The 20,260-nt window shown below is 36.8% G+C and overlaps 4 protein-coding genes and 1 long non-coding RNA gene across 6 annotated transcripts in view; 3 read left to right on the top strand and 2 right to left on the bottom strand.

Moving 5' to 3' along the window:
* The window catches only part of LOC126788965 (polyadenylate-binding protein-interacting protein 4), a 52,648-nt gene that overhangs the window by 5,898 nt on the left and 26,490 nt on the right, over positions 1 to 20,260 (bottom strand). The gene's annotated exons all lie outside the window — the stretch shown is intronic.
* LOC126788969 (uncharacterized) lies at positions 2,562 to 4,486 on the top strand. Its single transcript, XR_007671456.1, has 3 exons — positions 2,562 to 2,723; positions 2,813 to 2,874; positions 4,055 to 4,486. It is a non-coding gene; the product is annotated as an uncharacterized LOC126788969 (long non-coding RNA).
* Positions 10,294 to 10,869, top strand: LOC126788967 (uncharacterized). The gene has a single exon (XM_050515005.1). It carries the CDS (start codon positions 10,318 to 10,320, stop codon positions 10,717 to 10,719), a length of 402 nt encoding a protein of 133 aa, XP_050370962.1. The 5' UTR covers positions 10,294 to 10,317; the 3' UTR covers positions 10,720 to 10,869.
* LOC126787125 (uncharacterized) lies at positions 12,143 to 15,012 on the top strand. Its single transcript, XM_050513055.1, has 5 exons — positions 12,143 to 12,395; positions 13,245 to 13,941; positions 14,048 to 14,336; positions 14,638 to 14,700; positions 14,787 to 15,012. Exons 1-5 carry the CDS (start codon positions 12,143 to 12,145, stop codon positions 14,835 to 14,837), a joined length of 1,353 nt encoding a protein of 450 aa, XP_050369012.1. The 3' UTR covers positions 14,838 to 15,012.
* On the bottom strand, positions 15,299 to 19,840 carry LOC126788962 (disease resistance protein RUN1-like). 2 transcript variants are annotated; one of them, XM_050514996.1, is made up of 6 exons: positions 19,223 to 19,840; positions 17,917 to 19,009; positions 17,491 to 17,805; positions 16,505 to 17,380; positions 15,797 to 16,403; positions 15,299 to 15,664 (listed from the first exon to the last, which is right to left on the bottom strand). In XM_050514996.1, the coding sequence occupies exons 1-6, from the start codon at positions 19,720 to 19,722 to the stop codon at positions 15,531 to 15,533; spliced, it is 3,525 nt and encodes a 1,174-aa protein (XP_050370953.1). In that variant the 5' UTR covers positions 19,723 to 19,840; the 3' UTR covers positions 15,299 to 15,530. The 2 variants fall into 2 exon arrangements, with proteins under 2 accessions (XP_050370953.1, XP_050370954.1); XM_050514997.1 differs by having other exon boundaries at positions 15,300 to 15,664; positions 17,500 to 17,805.

The following is a 20,260-nucleotide window of genomic DNA, read 5'->3' as shown; positions in this document are numbered from 1 at the left end:
ATGGGTAAGCTACACGTATACCGTTGTAAGGAAATCAAGCTGTCAAATTTTCTACATAATAGCATATCATTCTCTACAACATTTGAGCTTGTAAAAAGTCAAAACCCAGTTCTGCAAATGACCAAAACAAAACACATTCCGGTGAATAACGGAGATGAATATCAGGTCCGTTATCATCCGACCCTAAACCCATGACATTTCTTTTTTATATTCTAGAGTATCGATGAACTACCAATATTGTTTGTACACTGATTATACACCACTGTACTGATTATGGAAGATGACTTATTATGGAACAGCTCCACGCCTGGTGCATCAATCCAATTTTGCTGCCACTTCTACATTTTATAGCTCTGTAAGACTTGGTCATTACTCAAAGTTTATGCTCCTAGTCCATTCAATCTGTTTTCGAAGTATATTGTCCATGCCTTTTCTTCTCTAGAAGTTGCTATTAGTATCATGCTCATAACCTAAATTTTTTTTGGCTGATGCTCATAATCAGAGATTGTTACTTCTCTCATCAAATGGATGACTAATTCACTATCATATATGACACCCTTTTCTCTCAGCAAATGCCGTGAGCAAACAGTTGCATCTAATGTAAACATCATAGCCTATAAGAACTTGCATCAACATTTCCATAAAGAGAGAAAAAATTGAAAGGCTTTGGGCTGTTGTATTTGTCAAGATTACTGCCTATAGGGAATTTCTTGCACAACATATTATCAATTACACCAAGATCAGTAACTCTGGAACCTATTGGCCAACACTATCTCTGCATTCACAATTGCACTTAATAGATATTGCACTGGTTCTTATTTCCTTAACGCAATAGAAAGTACTCTCTAGAGTATATAACAACATGAGCAATACTAGAATAAAATAGGCATCAGATGTTAGCTAAACATGTCACAAAAACAATGAACTTCATCAAAAAGTGCAAGAATTTCATCAAGGCCAAGACCAAATAGATGTAGCAATAGTACTATAAGCAATAAGCAAAGTAAAAAACGAAAAGAAAGGAAAGCAGACCTAAATGCTTGGGTTCATCATTGGCTTCCTTTTTCACAGTTACATATCTCTTCTCTGTACTCAACCCAAGAAATCCCCCGTCATGTTTAGCTCAAATCCACAAAGGTTTGCAGAGCTGAATTGTTGCTACAACTGAAAAAGTAACTACAATATATTCAAAGCCAAAACAAGAACATGCTCTTTTACTGGAATCTTAATTGGAACTTCGTACAGTAACAAGAAAAAACCTTCAACCCAATAACCCATAACAGACTCATCGCAAAAACAAATGATTCAAAAACAAACTAGCAGCCCAATCATATAACTAACAAAGTCATAAACACATATGAAGAATTATGAAGTACAAATACTTAATTTGGATCGATCAATTTTCAAATGAAACAATCCAAATTTCAACAAAGAAACCATGTAATACAAAGAAAAACTGAAGCCCAATATATAGACATAACCTAAAGATGAGCGACGCAAAGCGAAGAGAGAGCGAGAAATCGAGCACCCAGTGGAATTTTGAAGTTCCGCTTAGAGAGGTGGAACTTAGAGGAAGGAGTTGTGTTCGGTGGAATCCCTTCTAAAATTCCCCGTTAAAATCCCGTGCAATTAAAATCCATTCCTTTTTTTTTTTGCCAAATGAGGGATCCAACGTGGAGGAATTTGTAATCCCTTTTAAAAGTCATCTCCCTCGTTGAAGTCCTCTGCCGAAACACCCCTTAATTTATTTGTAATAGACACAACCAATAAATTTGTTTAGAATATATATAATACTCGAAAACCATAGCAAAAGTTTATTATACTAATTAAATTAAGGGATATATATATATATATACTTATCGATTTAAAAAAAAGTCAGTTGGAAAAGAAATAAAAACAAAGGACTGACATAGGAGGGGGATACTCTCTCTCTCTCTCTCTCTCTCTCTCTCTCATCGAGCATTGCCGCCATGGACAACGTCATTATTTATAAGAACCGATCTACAAGACCATGCCCATAAGCTTTCTCATCTTCTCCTCTATTAAACCGCTCCCCGATTTCAGTGTTTGGGGTGTTTGAAATTATTTTTCTTGATTTAATTAGTATGCATTAAGTCCACATTTAATAGCACCCACGAGGCGTTAGAGAACCAGACCAACCTAGATGCTTAAGGCGCACTCGGGAGTGAAACAAATTATCACAGAACTGTGGATAGTGAAGCAACAGAACCGTAAGTTTGTAATTGACAGAATGGTATGTACATTAATTAGTTACCATACCTTATTTTCTTAATTAACAAAAAAGAAAGTTTAAATTTTTTTTATGAGTACTAAAAAAATCTGTAAAAGTCGATCGATATGAATTTTATGGATTTCATGAATCAATATAACTATGTAGAAATCAACCAAAAGTCTGTAGCTGCAGTTAGTGATTTTAACTATTTTATGAAAGTCGGTAAACTTTTTAAAGAGTCCATTGACTTTCTAAAAAAATCTGTCTATTAAAATAAATCCACACAAATCCAAATACAATACATCCTCTTTACTTTCCAAATCGGAAGGCTTGGTTGACTAGGGTACGAAGATACAAAGCCAAAGACTTACTGAAATGAATTCAGAGAAGCTCGCTGCCTCAAATTCGATTTGGGAGAAACACTGCTTGTATTTGGGGTTTTCAATTTGTGCTTTCAGTTCAGCTTGCTCAATTAAGGATTTCTGATCAGGTGAGTTTTCTTTCTAGGTGCAACAATTTCTGGGTTTTCTTTCTCTTAGTTTCTAGCTCCTCTTAATTTATATGTTTTCATTCTTTCAGGTTGCCGAGAAGCCCAACATAGCTCTCTCAAGCAGGCCTTCCAGTAGGCTGTGATATTGCTGGTGAAGTTCCCTCAGTTCTTTACTTATTATTTACCTTGTTTGCTTTCGAGTTTCGACTTAGTTTTGGTGTGTATTGTTGTTTGGTAATGTTGATTGCAGCTAGAAAGGTCAAAGCTTATAACTAGCTTTAGGATGTTGTAGCTGGTTTGATTTTGTAGCTTATAATGTTTTTGATTTGTTGCATAGTTGTAGTGCAATCTGCTAGACAGAGGGTACATAGTGTATCATTTTATTTTGGGTCTTTAAGGTTGTATCAATCTGCTAGATAGTGTATCGATCTGCTAGTGGTACCGTATCAGGATAATGGTGAGGTTAAGTTGCTACTAGACTGACTGTATGAGTTTGCAAGAGGGAAATTTGTTTTCTTGTCCAACTTTAGAGACAATGATTGCTTCTGGAAAAAATTCGTTTGTGTCACCTTCTCATAGACATAAGTTATGATTACTATATTTAGTCACGTAAGGGTTTCAAGGTTATGGTGGGTGTAGTGGTGGATTGATGTTGGCTTTGGATATGAGTTTGCTTGCTTGTTTTCAGCGTTAGAGTTGATAATGTAATGATTGATGATAATATAGCAATTGAAATGGGGATCAAGTTTTATTTTTTTAGCTCATATGTTAGTTTGATTGATGTTAAATACCTGGGTTTTGGCTATAGAGTTGATTATGCCATAGGTTTAAGTCATAGTAGCATTGGATTGAAAAGAAATTTGTTATGTGCAACATCTTGTAACACTTGTGCTGGAAGCATGTTTTCTGGAACATGTTGAATTGGGAAGGTGGTGGATTGATGTTAGTATTGTATTTTAGTTGGGAAATAATTGATCTTTTGAATCATTTGCTAAAATTGCATGGTTTATAAGCTTGATATGAATTAGTCACCAGGTTGGCATTTTCAAGTGTTTACCATGAATCTAAGTCTATTACTTGAGCCAATCTGTTGTAAAATCTTTCTCCAACTCCTGCTTGAACTTTCTTTAGTGAAAGCCTTCTTTACAATGCTTTCTATAGAGGTGGATTGATGGTCGTTTTGCTTAATATCTGTAATATCTTATGTGTCTGTCATTACATATAGGAGGTTCTTTTTGCATTATTTTACCTTTTCAATAAATATATAAGTGAACAATGTCAACTGCTCATTTAATTTATCTGTTTCTTATATTGTTAATTTTATCATCCAGTGTATATTCAATTTTCATGAAGATTTTAGAGCTTCCAGGGTCCCTTAATGCAGAACATCTTGATGGGGACATACTAACAGTTCAGATTTGAGCCTGGTATGGACTACTTGGAATCTCATCCATATGCCGTGCAGTATTGAAGTTTATGCATCAGACCACGAAATATGTGCAAGTATGTTCTTTTATGCTCTATAGGATTTCTGGATAGATTATAAGGTTAGAAGCCTCTCTGTTTACTTACTCCACTGGTAAACTAACAGCAATAACAACATTGTATATATAAATTCAAAGTGGAAATATTTTCTGTAGAAGACTGAAGAGTTTGGATCCATTTTTTGGAAATAACATTTATCTTCTATAAATCTCTAAGAAGTATGTTTTGTATAAATTGTTGGAGATATCCTAAATGAGCTTAGTTTATGCTTGAAAGTTGACTCAAGATATGGTGGATGCATAATTTTGCAGTGGCACATTGGCCACTAGTCCCTTCATGACATAGTCAGAATCAGTCGCATGATAATTTGACTCAATTGAAAGGTCTCTCTGCACATTTAATATTGTCTATTATTATTATAGACTCATAGCTACAATGTGTTTCTTGAGAAATATTCTACGGTGCATTGATGTATCAATACATGAAGCAGACTAATTTGAATTTGACTTGATCTCAAATTAGTCGTCTATGTATCGAGCTATCTTACTTCGATATCAAACTACGTAGTCTATTTGATGTATCGGTACATTAAGTGTTTGAAATGGTAATTGACCTTTTTTTTCCTGATGATTTCAAACTAAAGAAGTTTGAGATTCTTTTCTTCTTCTTTTCGGTGCCTTTGGAATTTTCAGGATGTAATATATATGGTGTCATGACCACATCTAACGGTCGCATTTCCATTTGGTTAATGACCACCTGAATCACATGTGAATTACAACGTATCTACTAATTTAGTATAACTTGCATCTCATGTTATGCTTGTGTGTTCGTTTCAACACCAACTGTATTAAGGAAATGGATTTTTGAAAAACCGACAGTAGGATATCAGTCATGTAGTGAAATATTACTACTCTACAAATTTCACATATTTTTGATAACATATGAGTCTTGATCAACGCGGTACACCCATGTATCACACTACCTCTCTAAGGGCAGTTGCATAAATGAAATGATTTTGGGAAAACCGACTCTAGGATATGATCACTACGTGGAAATATGTGTCCGGTTAAAATATTATCTTTTTTATATTGTTTGGGCCTGAGTCCATTCGGTTAAGCCATTGTATCATAACATCTTAATGGCAGTCGTGTCACACAGATACAAATATCCCAAAATTTCTAAATGGCTGCATAGAGAGCATCAACATGAGAATGCATTAATATTCATATACATTTTTGGGCACCGAAGCTATTTTTAAATACTTTTTGAAATTATGTAATCATTTAAGAAATGCAAAAAATAATGAAGAAACCCTATTCTGAAAAAGCGTCATGGGTCCTGAGTAACAAATAAAATCATTTCTAAAAAATAAAATATAAAATTTGAAACTTCTAAGTATAAAAAATCTTCAATATGGTTTTAATATGTCAAAAGACTCAAAACACATCTTTTTGGTTAATCGTAGGTATAGACGGTCAAACCATGTCCAAAACGGACGAAATTTTTACAGGATTTCTAAATATATATATCGATCACATTTGCTGGTGTCGATCAACCGTATTTTAAACTGAAGTTGTTGATCGCCGAAATGTTCACTAATGTATCATAACCTTTATATTAGGTTTAGAATAAAACTATCGCATTATGAAGAGACTATATGAAGGAAACTTCTCAGTATCGATCGACACCAGCCGATGTGATCGATATATATATTTAGTGACCCTGTAAAAATTTCATCCAATTCAAACCTTGTTTAACCGTCGGAATTTCCGGTAAACCGAAAACACCACTAGTACGCCCTAAGAGAGGACCTATTTCCGGGATGCGAACGCCAAAAGCTATTTGCATATCCGAAATCACCTAATTTTTGTCACTAAGCGTGAGTGGTTGAATCGAGGAAAACCATTTAGCAAAGTTCTGATCAATGGGGTTTTAATATGTCAAAACACATTTTTTTTGTTGACCATAGGTACATACGGTTAAACCATGTCCAAAATGGACGAAATTTTTACGGGGTTCCTAAATATATATAGCAAGGTTCTAAAAAGCGCTAGGCGGTATGCAGGTGGACAACCACCTCCTAGCGCTTAGACGGTTAGGCGGCCTCCTAGGCGGCGCATATGAGGTTTTGAATTATTAAATATTTATTTATTTTTATACATATATTTAAACTATTTTAATGATTAAAAATATATAATGATGTTTAATATTAATTTTAAAAATACTTAAAATAGTCTAAATTCACATAACTTAAGTAGAAAGTCCATAAAAATATTTGAAGAAAAGATAAATAATGAAACAAATGCAATAATACTAAATCTCAATTTATTTCTCTCCAAATTATTTCCTAACTCATTCAGTATCAGACTCAAACTTAATATTCATATTTCTTTCCTCTTCTTCTGCTGATGAGATTCAGTTTTCATAAAATAGACAAAGAGTGAGAGTTGCGCCCTCTTTTAGTTTTTTTTTAATGTCAAATGATGGTTCACCAACTAGGACTGAATAGACCCAATTAGACCGCCTAGGACTGAATAGGACCGCCTAGGACTGAATATGGCCGCCTAAGACCGCTTAGAACCGCCTAGGACCGCCTAAGACCGCCTAGGCGGCCGCCTAATTCACAAAACGCCACAGATGGCCGCCGAGGCAAAAAGCGTGGCGGTGTGTGACCTCCTAGCGCCTAGACCGTTTTTTAGAACATTGATATATACCGATCACATCGGCTGGTTTTCGATTGACAATATTCCAAACTGGAGTTGTTGATCGCCGAAGTGTCCACTAATGTATCATAACATTTAATTATGTTTAAAATAAAATTATCGCAATATGAAATAACTATATGAAGGAAACTTCTCATGATCAATCAACATTAGCCGATGTGATCGATATACATATTTAGTGACCCTGTAAAAATTTCATCCAATTCGGACCTCGTTCGAAATCAAAATTTCAAGTAAACCGAAAACACCACTAATATGCCCTAAGGGAGGACCTATTTCCAGGATGCGAAGGCCGAAAGCCGTTTGCATATCTGAAATCACATAATTTTTGTCATCAAGCGTGTGTTGTCGAATCGGGAAAACTCATTTGGCAAAACCCCCGGTCAATGAGATTTTAATATGTCAAAACGTCTATTTTTTTGTTAACCGTATGTATGGACGGTCAAACCATGTATAAAATGGACGAAATTTTTACGGGGTCCCAAATTATATATATCGATCACATCAGCTGGTGTTGATCGACTGTATTCCAAACTGGAGTTGTCGATCGTTAAAGTGTCCACTAATGTATTATAATATTTTTATATTAGGTGTAAAATAAAACTATCGCATTATAAAACGACTTTATAGATGAAACTTCTTGGGATCAATCAACACTAGCCGATGTGATTGGTATATATATTTAGTGATCTTGTAAAAATTTCATCCAATTCGGACCTCGTTTGACCGTTGAAATTTTCAATAAACCGAAAACACCACTAATATGCTCTAAGGAGAACCCATTTTCAGAATGCAAACGTCGAAAACCGTTTGCATATCTGAAATCACATAATTTTTATCACTGAGAATGCGCGGTCAAATCGAGGAAACTCATTTGTCAAAGTTCCGGTCAATGAAGTTTTAATATGTCAAAACACAACTTTTTTGGTTAACGATAGGTACGGACGGTTAAACCATGTCTAAATCGGATGAAATTTTTACGAGATCATTAAATATATAGACTGATCATATCGACTAGTGTCGATCGATAATTTTTCGAAAGTATAATTTATTTGTGACTTTTTTTGGAAATGTTTTCTAAATTTTTTTTATTGATTTAAAGACATGAATTTGGTTTTAGGCTTTGAGAAAGCCTAAGCTCAGCTCTTTTCCTCCTTTGAAATTCAAGACCCAACCAGCCCAACTCTCTTTGCTTTCATACAACAGAACAATCTTTCCCTTTTTCTCAGTCTCGGTTCTCCCTCTTTTGTCGACAATCTGGTTGAAATTTCGTACGTGAGCGAATCATCTCATTCATCTGGTAGGGTTTTTGGAACAACGCAGCAAATAAGTTAGCTAGGTGCTATAGCATGGAGACCACGATCGTTTTTGAACGTGAAGGTCGAAATTACAAGCCTCTTTAGAAATTAGACTCACCCATGAACACCAAACTACAATATCCCAATGCAGCTTATATATACAGCTAGTTAGCTACCCATGCATACGTACAAGGTGATGAGGTACAGATCTGAACTTTGCGTCTCTAACAGGGGCTAATTACTATATGTTTATATATATCTATATATATATATAGCCTACATGTTTTCATATTCGTTGAGAAGACTGGCGCTCCTTTAATTAGTCTTGCATCAGTAATGATGTATTATATATATAGTTCACCGACGCCGGCTATAGCATCGGTATGAGTAGAAATGTTGATACGACCTAATTAGGAAGTCATTAGAAGACAAGTTGTTTTAAAATAAACGACTTGATTACTAAAGGGATGCATGGTTCATAAATAATCAAGATCACTCTCGTTGAAACTTAACAGTTCTAGCTATGCTATAATGTTATTAGTGTTGTTAGAAATATCGGGAGAGGAGCAATCTTGGTATCTCAATAAGCAACTGGTTAAATATATATATGTCCTTGGTACAATATTAATTGTTGATTGAAACTTGCAACTATCTATTTTACTCTATTATTCACACTGATTTCTTTATTTGGTTCAATGGTTAAAAGAGAAACGAAACACATGTTGCTAAAAATTAAATTAATCAGAAAAAGAAAAATAGAGAAGATTGAAATAGAAATGTGAATTACTGTATAATATGAGAAGTGTAAAATTCAGTTCCTACCAATAATAATTCTTAAAAAAGACGTACAACACATTTTAAGTCTGAGTTAGAACAAACAAATGACAGGAAAAATTAAGAAGAGGATTAATGACAAAGGAAAACAGCATACTAGTATAGCATCCATATTTGAAACCCTTTGGATTAGGTGAACATATAAAGTAGCATTTTATATTAAGATGATCATAATTTGGTGATGATATGCTCTAAAAGGTATTTTAATACCTATTCAGGATGTAAGTGATTGACCAGAAGAAGAAGAAGAAGTCATCAGGGACAGAAAAACGCGCACGTGAAATAACAGAGAAGGGATTGGAGGATTCCTTTTTGGTGGGCATGCACTTACTTGGCACAAAATGAAAGATTCCGATTGCTGATTCGTGTTCACACCTAAGATCCCATCCCAAATACCCTTTCACACCTGATTTCTTTTAAAGTATACAACCGTATGCTTAATTACATAATCACATATCTACATGCACCGACAAATAATTTATTAATTAAAATTACCATGCTCAGTATATTTATTTTATGTGGTTACGATAATAATATCCGTTACAATAATAATATGTAAATTGATACCTATGGCATTACAAACATATCATTATGATAAAAGTAAAATTTTCAGACGTAACGATTGTTTAAGTAATAAATATCAATGAGAATTCGGCCTATAACATAACAATACACATTACGCTATTGTTAATGTAAGTATTAACTTAATACCATGAGTTGCTCGTCGGTAGATGAGTAGATTTGGTGTCGGTTCAAGTTAGGTAACAAGTAGTGGGAATGGAATCAGGAGGAAACATTGGTCATTAGCTAGCAAGTTATTCCGATCAAACCCAAATTGCACTTACGTCAGAATCTTGACCTCTTCGGTTAATATACTTGTAAGTAAGTTCATCTTACTACTGTAGTTAATTAACTACGTAGTCAATCAGATGATTGATCGAAGCCGAGTATCCAATAATGGGATCATGCATGTTCAGCTGGAACCAATCCTCTGTCCTAAAGATGCCAAAACCCACCACCATAGCCAAATCGATGAGGTCAAACTCTCCCACCGCCTGCCACGTCGGAAAACATGTCATCAAATTAGGTTTGACCCTTTTCCCTCCCCCCGCATAGTTTCATCTTCATCACCTTCATAATCGTCATCCTCCTCTCTCTTTGCTCGTGTATATAAACCACAGAGCACAGAGTAGCTCGTTCTCTATTCCCAGAAAATATCACCAAAGCATAAACCAAAGAGCAAGAAGGAAAGACATGGGGAACTGTATGAGGCACGAGGAATCGTCGTCGTCGGTGAATTGGGGAGGCGAGGATTGGGGGTCTCTGGCAAATGATGATCGAGATCACAAGCATATGAGGAAGACAAAGGTGGTAGTAGAAGAAGAGGGGCTTCTTGGAGGTGAAGATGGTGGTGAATTTGGTTCTTATGATTCTTCGAAGACAAAAATTCCGCTACCAGGAGCTTCGGAAGTGAAGATAAAGATGACGAAGAAGCAGCTTGAGGAGTTGATGGGTAGGATGGAGCTGAAGGAAATGACTGTGCAGCAGGTTTTGGCGCAGTTGATCATTAGCGTTAGTAGTAGTGCTGATCCATACGAGACTGATCATCAGCGGCCGTGGAGGCCTGTCCTTCAGAGCATTCCTGAGGTCAATTGATTATGATATCATCGATCAGTAATCGGCCATGATCATTTTACCTCTAGCTTTGTATAATTATGTTGTCAATATTGTAAAAAAGTTGCTCAGTTCTGTAAATTCTTTAGATGTTAACTCGTAGATGTAAACTAATCACACAATTTTGTTTTCCATTAATTCTGGTGTGGATCTAGTCTCGTCTACTTTTGCAGTATCAACTATCAAACAAAACTTCTAGCTAGGATATTTAGGAGTATGGAAAGTTGGAAATCTCCAAATTTTTCATCTCCAAACTTCTAGTGAAAAGTTAATTAATTTTTTTTCTTACCAACACCACTATTTTCTTTGAGGTTCGATATAGACCTGTCTAACCAATACCCCCAAGTCCGCAACCATGCACATGTGCGTATCTGTTAGATAGGATTCACTAATCATGTCATAAGAGGAGACGAGAGAGCTAACAACCACCTAATGCCACCTTGGTTGGGATACAGCAAGATTAGGTGGTGGCCATTATCTGGGACAGCTCGGAGCTGGGAATCATGCATCTTCTTTTTTCAGCTAACTACAGGTGCTCCACTCATGTGTCATGATGGATATCAGGGTTTAATCCGTAGTTCCATCCAGTTTGAGAGTGTGGATGAACTCCAAAGCTATATAGACAGTGGAAACAGTGGGATCAATGGATCATCGATCTATATAACTTCTTATTCCATATACAATAGTGGAACAAACAAAAGAAACAGCACTACTTCGATATAAACCTTACAAGGGCCACCTCTACGAGCTTGCTCGCATGCCAAAATAAGTGCTCGATCACTTTAAAGAACTTGGGCGAAAGATGCTAATAGCTAGTAAATTTGGGGGTTGAGTGTGTTTGAATTGAGTTTTAACTTTTAAGTCATCTGTTAAGAACTTGGGTTTGAGTGTGATTGAATTGGTTTTAACTTTTAAGAACTTGGGCGAAAGATGTCATGTGGTGTATTAAACCAATTATATTAAGTCATGATATAATTAATATACCCGCGGTGAAAATAGTAAAAGTTTATTTACATATAAAAATCAAATATAAAAAATTACAATAAAAAATGAACCAATAACATTAGGGGTACGTCACTTGAGATATGTGGTGAGTATATATAATTATTTCTCATATTAATTACAAGATTACATATATGTTGTTCAAAACTTCAAATCAATTTTTTCCATGACTTTTGTTGAGTAGGAGTTTAGATTTGGCTTATGCATTACAGATTTACAGTGTATTAATAGCACAATCCTAATTTTATTACCAGTCCAAGAAAAAAAAATCAATTTCCAAGTTTAAATTTACTTAAATATCTGAAAACATAATCCCGCCAAAATTTTCCCCCAAAATTCAAATCCCCAACTCTACAAATCCAAAACCCTCCCACTCCCCCCAATTTCAGACCCAACTCCTTCCATGGCCGCCGACTACGAACCTCCTTCTTTCTCTCTCGGATTCGATTTCGGGTTCGATTCGGAGCTCCAAACAGCCCCTCCGCCCGAGTCCCCGGTTGAAGCTAAAGTAGACGAAGAGATCGAGCCGCAGATCGAGCCGCCGAAGCGTGGGCTGAAGCGTGGGCTGCCGGAGAAGCGGGAGCTCCCGACGACGCCGTTTTGGAGCATTGAAGATGACATCGAAGACTTCTCTTCTCCCGAGGAGACTGTTCAAGGTTCTTCCTTTGTTCCTTTTCCCTTGTTGTTTTGGATTATGGATTATTGATTTTTTGAGTGTGAATTAGGTTTTGGAGTTTCTTGTTGAGAAAGTTGGTATTTTTATGTTGATTGATAGAATTGTGAGGAAGAAATGAGGGAAATGAATTTGGGGGAGGAAGTAGAGTTCTAATTTTTTTAAGGGTTTATCTTATTTTTGATTTCTGAAATATGAAGATAAGGCAGCAATAATCAATGAGCTTAAGAAATTAGTATTCTTGTTCAGATTGCAGATGTAATGTGATTGTAATGGGTATAATGATGTAGTGGATTCATTTACAAAGAATTTGAGTTCGTTAATTTTGGGGGTTGCGGTAACGCGCAAGGTGAAATGTATAGGGAAATTCTGTTGCAATGCGTGTGGATAGTAATAGTGTATAAGAAGAAACTTGATATGGTAAAGCAATGGTTTTGGAGCAATTGGGTTAAATGTTAGGGTTGCTAAGTATACTCTACTGTTTTTTGTAAAATTCATGTCTGTATGCAGGCAGGTTGAATGGTTGATCAGTCATTGGCATACATAGTTTGTGTTTTGCAATTTATGATTTATGATTTTGGTTGGCAAAATATTATTAATCTTACGTTTCTGTTTTAGTGCTATATTGTAATATGTCCCTTCACAGCATTGTTTGCTGGAACGCTTCAACTTTAGGGGTACTCGTATTCCGAATTCATTAAAGTCTAGTTGCAGTTGATTGTTGTTTTCAGATTGTGAGCTCTTTTGTTGTTTTTGTGTGTGGTCAGTACGTGAGCGAGATGAAGTCTGTATACACCATAATATATGTTCATTTCTTCCAAATTTGTGGCAGATGTGCATCGGTCAACACAATACCAAACATCCTGTAGTAGTTCTAAAGTCTCATTACGTGGAAATGGGGTTTTAACATCTCAGTCATCCTACCATGGCATTGGAAAGAAAAAGAATCACATTTCAGATGTCCCAGCTTCTGTGAGTTTGGAGGCAAGCCGCAAAGAATTTGTTTTTCCAAAGTTGACTACCAGTCCGCTTCGTAGGTTTCAGTTAATTGATTCTGATTCTGATGATCCTTCTGTTAGTCATAGTGTCAGTAGGATTAATTATAAGCTTGATTCATCTTCAAAGAAGCAACACAGTAACCCAGGCCATTCTGCATCTACTAGTGGAACAAACAAAAACGCATCTACAAGTATGCCTGAAGATGTTGATTTCTGGAAAAGCTTTAGTCCGATCAAGAAGTTCAATATTCCAACACCTACTTTAGATGAGGCATGTCAAGAATACTTCCAATCTGCAAAGGATAGAACTAGTCACACAAACAAGAATTTTCATAAAACGACATCTAGTGGCCAAGATGTTGAACAATTCTGGAATGTGGCTGATCCCCTTCCACCTGCCCACCATTACTTTTTCCACAGTGATCCACAGATTCGAAATTTAGTCTGCAGTCGGTTGCAAAACTTTTTCCCCTTGGGTGCTGTTAATGTCAGTGGAAATCAACAAAATGGTGCATCAGTTATTGATTACATGTAAGTTGTAACACACTCTTCCCTTGTATTGAGGCTGTTTTTGGTTTCAAATTTCGTCTGAATGTTATATGACTTGCAGCATCATATGTTCCTAATGTGAATTCAGGGGTCAATTTAGCACTGGAGAAGCTTCAAAACAGACAGTGAATCAGAGACAAAATATGTCAAAGATATCAAATGTTGAAGATGTCTTGCATGGTTCTAATAGCTGGGTGAACCCAAAAGGTAAAGCAACACAGAAAGGTAGTGTCAAGAAGAGTACAAATAAGGGGAGAAATAAGTCCAAAAAACGGATTCAAGAAAATGTACAATCTTCGGGTGAATGGCGCACACCTGAAAGTGGCCAAGCTAGTCGACAATCAGGTGGTCGTTGGTATACATCTGGTGGAAGGAAGGTATGTTGAAAGCTAAATGTTTAAACACTACATATTGCTGTTTTTTTTAGTAATTCAGTAGCAAGTTGGCTTTGTCTTTACTGGATGTTAGATACATATGGGCATTCTACGATCGCTCATGGGGGTTTATTGACTTCTGCCATCGATCACAAAATACTATTTCCGTGAAATCCTGCATTTTCTGCTTACTGAAGAAGAGTGATACAGAGATTATTCACATACAACCTGATGTTTATGTACATTAATACTTTTCTGTGTATTGTAAACCTTTTTATAAAATTGCTCTGGTGTTTTCTGTCAGGTTTATGTCAGTAAATCTGGGCAGAATTTATCAGGTCCAACAGCCTGGAATCTGTATTCAAAGGTACTTGTGAGATCAATAGTTTGTCCATTTTTTAATCATCTTTATGAGTTTCTGGGGCTTACACATTGGTACTTTGTAATTGACAGGAAAGTGGCAAAGGGCCTGCGAAGGCCAGAAAAGGGAAAGCCAGAAAATAAAACAGTTAGAGTTCATGCCATAGACCCAAAATTTTTCTGTAACAAAAAAAATGTTTTTTATTTTTTATTTTTATAATTCCTGTTGTATGAACATAACATCATCGATTTGATTTAGATAAAGCCTTCCTATTCCAACTTTTAAGACTGTTTGGCCAAGATGATATCAGGATATATACAGTTCAATTGACATATGAAAATGGAAATTTATTGCGAGTAATTTAATTTTTTCTTTAACATTGTTGCAATGATTGATGTTGGTTGAAGCCAGAAAACCTGTGATACGTCCAGTGTCATTCCGGTTTCTACCCTTTTCGTTTTGTAAGGTCTCTTGAACGAAAGCATTAATACAAAAGATATGCAGTTATCAATAGAAACAAGATTACAAGAAGCTGAAAGCTTTATGCATTATCCCACGGTTGTGATCAGATGTAATTTGCAGGGTTGAGCCATTTAGTGCTAAATTCACTCATTGCATTTATTATATTTGGAACAGAAGAATCATTACAGATTGCTGTCATAGATGACAGAAGAAAGCCATAGAATGAGAAACCCAGCACAGAACCAAGGAAATGTACAAAAACAACTGTATTACATCTGCTAGGATATAGGTACCCCAAACAGATTGCATTTGGTAATAACCGGACTTCAAAAAACCTTTACCCCAAATTATAAGTATTCAAACATAAATTTAGGTCACAATTCTCCATGGGAGGACTGGGAGAGAATGAAAGTGACCAGAAAAAAAAGGACAAATAATGCCATAATGAGAATCTTGCAGCTTCTGCTACAGCACTTGTTGTGATGATCTTCTTGTTCCCCTTCCTTATCTAAAACACATAAATAACAGTAAACTAATCAGAGGAATTTCATAAAAGGAAATGTAGAATGAATGAATTGGAAGTGTCTCATAGCCTCCTCTATCAAGCATGAGGCATAGATAAAGATGTTGGAAGTGACACCTGTTTCTTCAGAGTCCCTAATGAGCTTTGTGAACCAAATTGACCTACACAACTCTAAATTCTCCATTGAAGCAGGTCTAGGGCAGAGGAAGTATGTTCCTGGCATCACCTCCTGCTCTTCTGAAAACCCTGTTCCAATGACATATGAATAAGGATCCGAGCTGTCGTAGCTGCTCTTCCTCTCCTGCTCATACACAAGCTCGACGCCACACTGCTTCACCTGAAGCCAAGGTTCCATAAATACTGAGACAGTCACCTTATTGTTACCCTCCAGTTGATTCTCCAACTTCCAGTGACTTAGCCAAATCATATCTTTTCCATTATCTGGAATACCGTAGAATGTTGGGCCAAAGATCCACTTCAGACCCTTGCTCTTATTAATGACTTTAGTTATGATTGGATTAGGTAAGTTAACACCCGTATAGATGAGTTGAGAAACATCATCTGAATTTTCATAGACAGAGAAGACATTCAATCCTCGGATCCTTCGATCAGGATGTAATGGTATAGTAAAAGATATTGACGTCCCATTACTTTTATGGCTGTAGTATCCTGGAACCTGGTCTCCAGGAAGAAAGGTGTGGAATATCCCAAATTCATAGAGTCCCTATGCCATAGAAATCACAATCAATGTTATAGGATGCAACAAGAGACTCGACATGAGAGAGAGAGAGAGAGAGAGAGAGAGAGAGAGAGAGAGAGAGAGACCTGGAGGGGATACATTGTTCCAGAATCAACTTTCTGCTCATCTATGGTGTGCAACGTTATCTCTTCCTTGGGATCCAAGTCAGTTAAGGCTAAAAGGTTGATCATCTCCTCGTCAACTTTTTCAAGGGGTTCTAACTTATACCAAGGCTCAATCTCAACTAGGCCTTCATTTCCACAAAAACCTAGTGACTGAGGCAGGTCTGACAATGACTGAGATGAAATTTTTTCCAATGATGTGCAGTTGTTCACCATCAGTTCTCCTACTCTTGGTAGCCCTATGAGTGATTTGAGCTTCTTACAGTTGGAGAAAGAGAGTTGATCGAGCCTGGTGAGATCTCTGATGCAACTCGGCAGGCTATGCATTGGATTTCGGCTTAGGTTTAAGCTTTTCAGGGAGGATAGGTTAGCCAAAGCCCTAGGAAAAACATTATCAGAAAGATTGCAATCTACAAGACTTAAATCTACTAATGTAGAGGGTAAAGAAGCCCAAAACATATTTATGGTTGCTTTTGGGCATGATCTGGCCTCAGTAGTGACCAATAAACTTATTGGAATATCATTTGTTTGGAGCACTTTTAGAGATTTAAGCATCCTTAGCTTTACCGGAAACTCATGAAGATTTGAGCACCCAGAGATAATCAGTGTTTCCAGGGAGTTCAGCATAGAAATGTTTTCCGGAAGCTTCTGAATAGTTTTGCAACCCTCTAGATTCAAGTAAACTAGTCTCTCTAGCTTTTCAATGGATTGATGAACACCAACTAAGCTGGCACAATCTTTAAGAATCAGTCTCTCCAGAATAGGGAATGCCGCGAAGTCAGTTATTTCAGTAAGTCGACCGGAACAGCTGAGATCAAGGACCTTCAATGATGGAAGATACTATGGGAATTGATAAAACATGTAAAATGAACATGGAGTTAGTCCTGCGAAAGATATCACACACATCGAACATCATAAAAAAAAGGAAAGCTGAAACGAAGATAATATACCGCATGTACCTTGCTTCCCCTCCCGACTTTTCTCAAACCGCTATAGTGCATTTCAAGAACAACCAAGTTATCCAAAGAAAAGCCACTCGGTATAGAGGCCAAAGTGCATTTAGACCAACACAACCATCTTAGCCCCGGTGGGAGTTCCTCGTAGCTTCCAGTGAGTTTTACATGACTAAGCTGGAGCATTTTTAGATTGTGCATCCCTACAAATCCTTTGGTTTCCAAGAGTACTACCTCATCTGAATCTCGTGAAAGAGTGAATGCAGGGTGCTTATGCATATCCAAGACAAGACCTTCAACCTTTTTTGTTCCCTAATGCAAAACAGAATAAAACATTCGATCACCACTGATGGATGCATCGCAACAAAAACATGGACATTGAAAAAAAAAAACATGCACATAAATGGATCAAGTAGTTCTTACATTTCTTTCTGCCAATACTTTGAAAGAATGTGTAGGATGACATAATCTGCTACGTTCTCCGGGTTCATTTGACTCTAGAAGAACAATTCCTCTTCCCATGTCACGAATCATTTGATGCATCTGCACCTTGTTATCTCCATCAATGGTTACCAAACACCTATCAATAAGATTCTGAATGCCCACCACTGTGTAGAATTCGCATCCATCTAGTATTCCAACAATGTAATCTCTGTCCTTACCAACAAAGAAACAAGCAATATGGAGGAACAAATCTTTGTCATGTCTGTCTTGTAAAGAGTCATAACTTATTTTGAGTTTCTTCATGATTTCACCATTTGGAATTACTTCCAGTTTCTGTAATGCACTTTCCCATACGTCTATGCTCTGCCTTGATAGAGAAGAACCAAAAACTTTAAGAGCTAATGGAAGACCTCCGCTGTGGTGTACTAGCCTTTCTGAAAGTTCCATGTAACCTTCTTTAGGATGGTGTCGTCCGAAAGCATGCCAACTGAACAGCTTCAATGCGTCGTTGAAATCCAAAGTTTCAAGCTTATAGACCTCAATAGCTCGATCAACATGCAACAACCTTGCATGCCTAGTTGTTATGATGATTCTACTTCCGCGACAAAACTTATCATGCATCATAAGCAGTGCTTCTAGTTGCTCCAGATCATCCACATCATCAATAACAAGAAGAACTCTTTTAGAGCGCAAGACTTTTTCAATCTTTGAAATGCCCTCACTAACACTGTGTATTTGCGCCTTCTTCCCAATATCAAGAAGAAGTTTTGTTTGCATCCAAACTAAGCCATTAGGTTGCTCCGAGAATTGCCTGATATTCTCAAGAAAACTGCTCCCATCAAACTTCTCAAAATTTAAATTGTAAACTAATTTTGCAATGGTTGTCTTCCCTATCCCACCAATTCCGTAAATTACAAGTATGCCAACATCAATTGATTCATCTTGTAACCATATGTCAATTCTTTCGAATCGAGAAAGAATCCCAACCAGATTAGGAGAAACACTTAAGGGCGTCCGGCTTAACTTGTCAGCAACAACTTTAACAATTTTTTTGATGAACTTTGCCTCGTGCCTAGTAAAAAGAAAGTCGACATGTAGTTACTTGTTAGTATATATAACTCCATTCACTAAGTAGAAATTATAAGTTTATAACTAGCTAAACTTGTTAAGTGAAGTAGAAATGTAACTAGGTAAACTAGCCCTTGATTTTTTAGGATATCAAAGATCAGCTCTATTATCTTATGAAAAATGCTAGTCAAGAAAGTGGAAGGTAATTGGACTATACCTATCAGCTTGATTCTGTAACACCATTCCGGATAGATCTGCAACCTCTCGCAGTGCTTCTCTCCATCGGTCGACCTTGCTTGACGCTTCCATCTTCTGGTGCCTGGAAAATGCTTTTGCAAGACTTCCCGTCTGCTTCCTCAGATCGGAGGGATCAACATCATAGAACACGGGCAAAACGACATGGCGGTGGTCTCGGCCGCCGCAGGTCTTGTTCCTGCGTTCAAGGATCATGATAAGCTCGTCAAGGCACCATCTGGACGACGCGTAGTCTTTTGAGAACACAATTACAGAAGTTCTTGATTGCTGAATGGCTTTGTGCAGGTCCACCCTAATATGTTCACCTCTCTCAAGCTCATCTTCATCTCTGAAGGTGCTGAGTCCGGCGTTGACCAACGCCGTGTGGAGATGATCGGTAAAGGTCTTCCGAGTGTCTTCGCCTCGGAAACTCAAGAACACATCGTATCTGCATTCACAGCTTTCACGTCTAACTACAGCCATAGTGAACTAAGTAACTACAGATGAGATTCCAAATCGTATCTGCATTCAAGCTTTCTCTATCGAGTTGTATCTATAAAATCGCGCAAAATGGGGATACAGATCTGTTGCACATTTTTGGTATGCCCACTTCACTTCATGCCCACCTTCCTCCTAATAAGATGCCACATTATTTTCTACCATCTAACTAGGGTTAACTATTTAATTTAAATGTTACTTTTACATTTCTCTTTTTTATTTGCTATAATTCTAATTAATTAATTATCCAAAAATTTCTCGTGTTCTTTATACTTCAGAGTTTTTTTGGACTTTTGCATAACACAGTCAATACATATAGTTAGTCCCTCTTGGTGATTAATCACCTTCAATCTACCCACTAATTCATTCTTCCTCAGTTATTCGATATCAATTATTCCTTATTCAATGTCTCTACTTGATTCATAATGCTCATACCCTAATCTCTATTCTCTACCTGACGGACCATCATTGAATGGGTGGAATTTTTTTTTTTTTTACAAGAGAATGGGTGGAATTGTTTTGC

Source organism: Argentina anserina, chromosome 3 (genome assembly GCF_933775445.1).
Source record: "Argentina anserina chromosome 3, drPotAnse1.1, whole genome shotgun sequence".
Classification (NCBI taxonomy): domain Eukaryota; kingdom Viridiplantae; phylum Streptophyta; class Magnoliopsida; order Rosales; family Rosaceae; genus Argentina; species Argentina anserina.
This window is presented reverse-complemented; position numbering and strand designations above follow the sequence as displayed.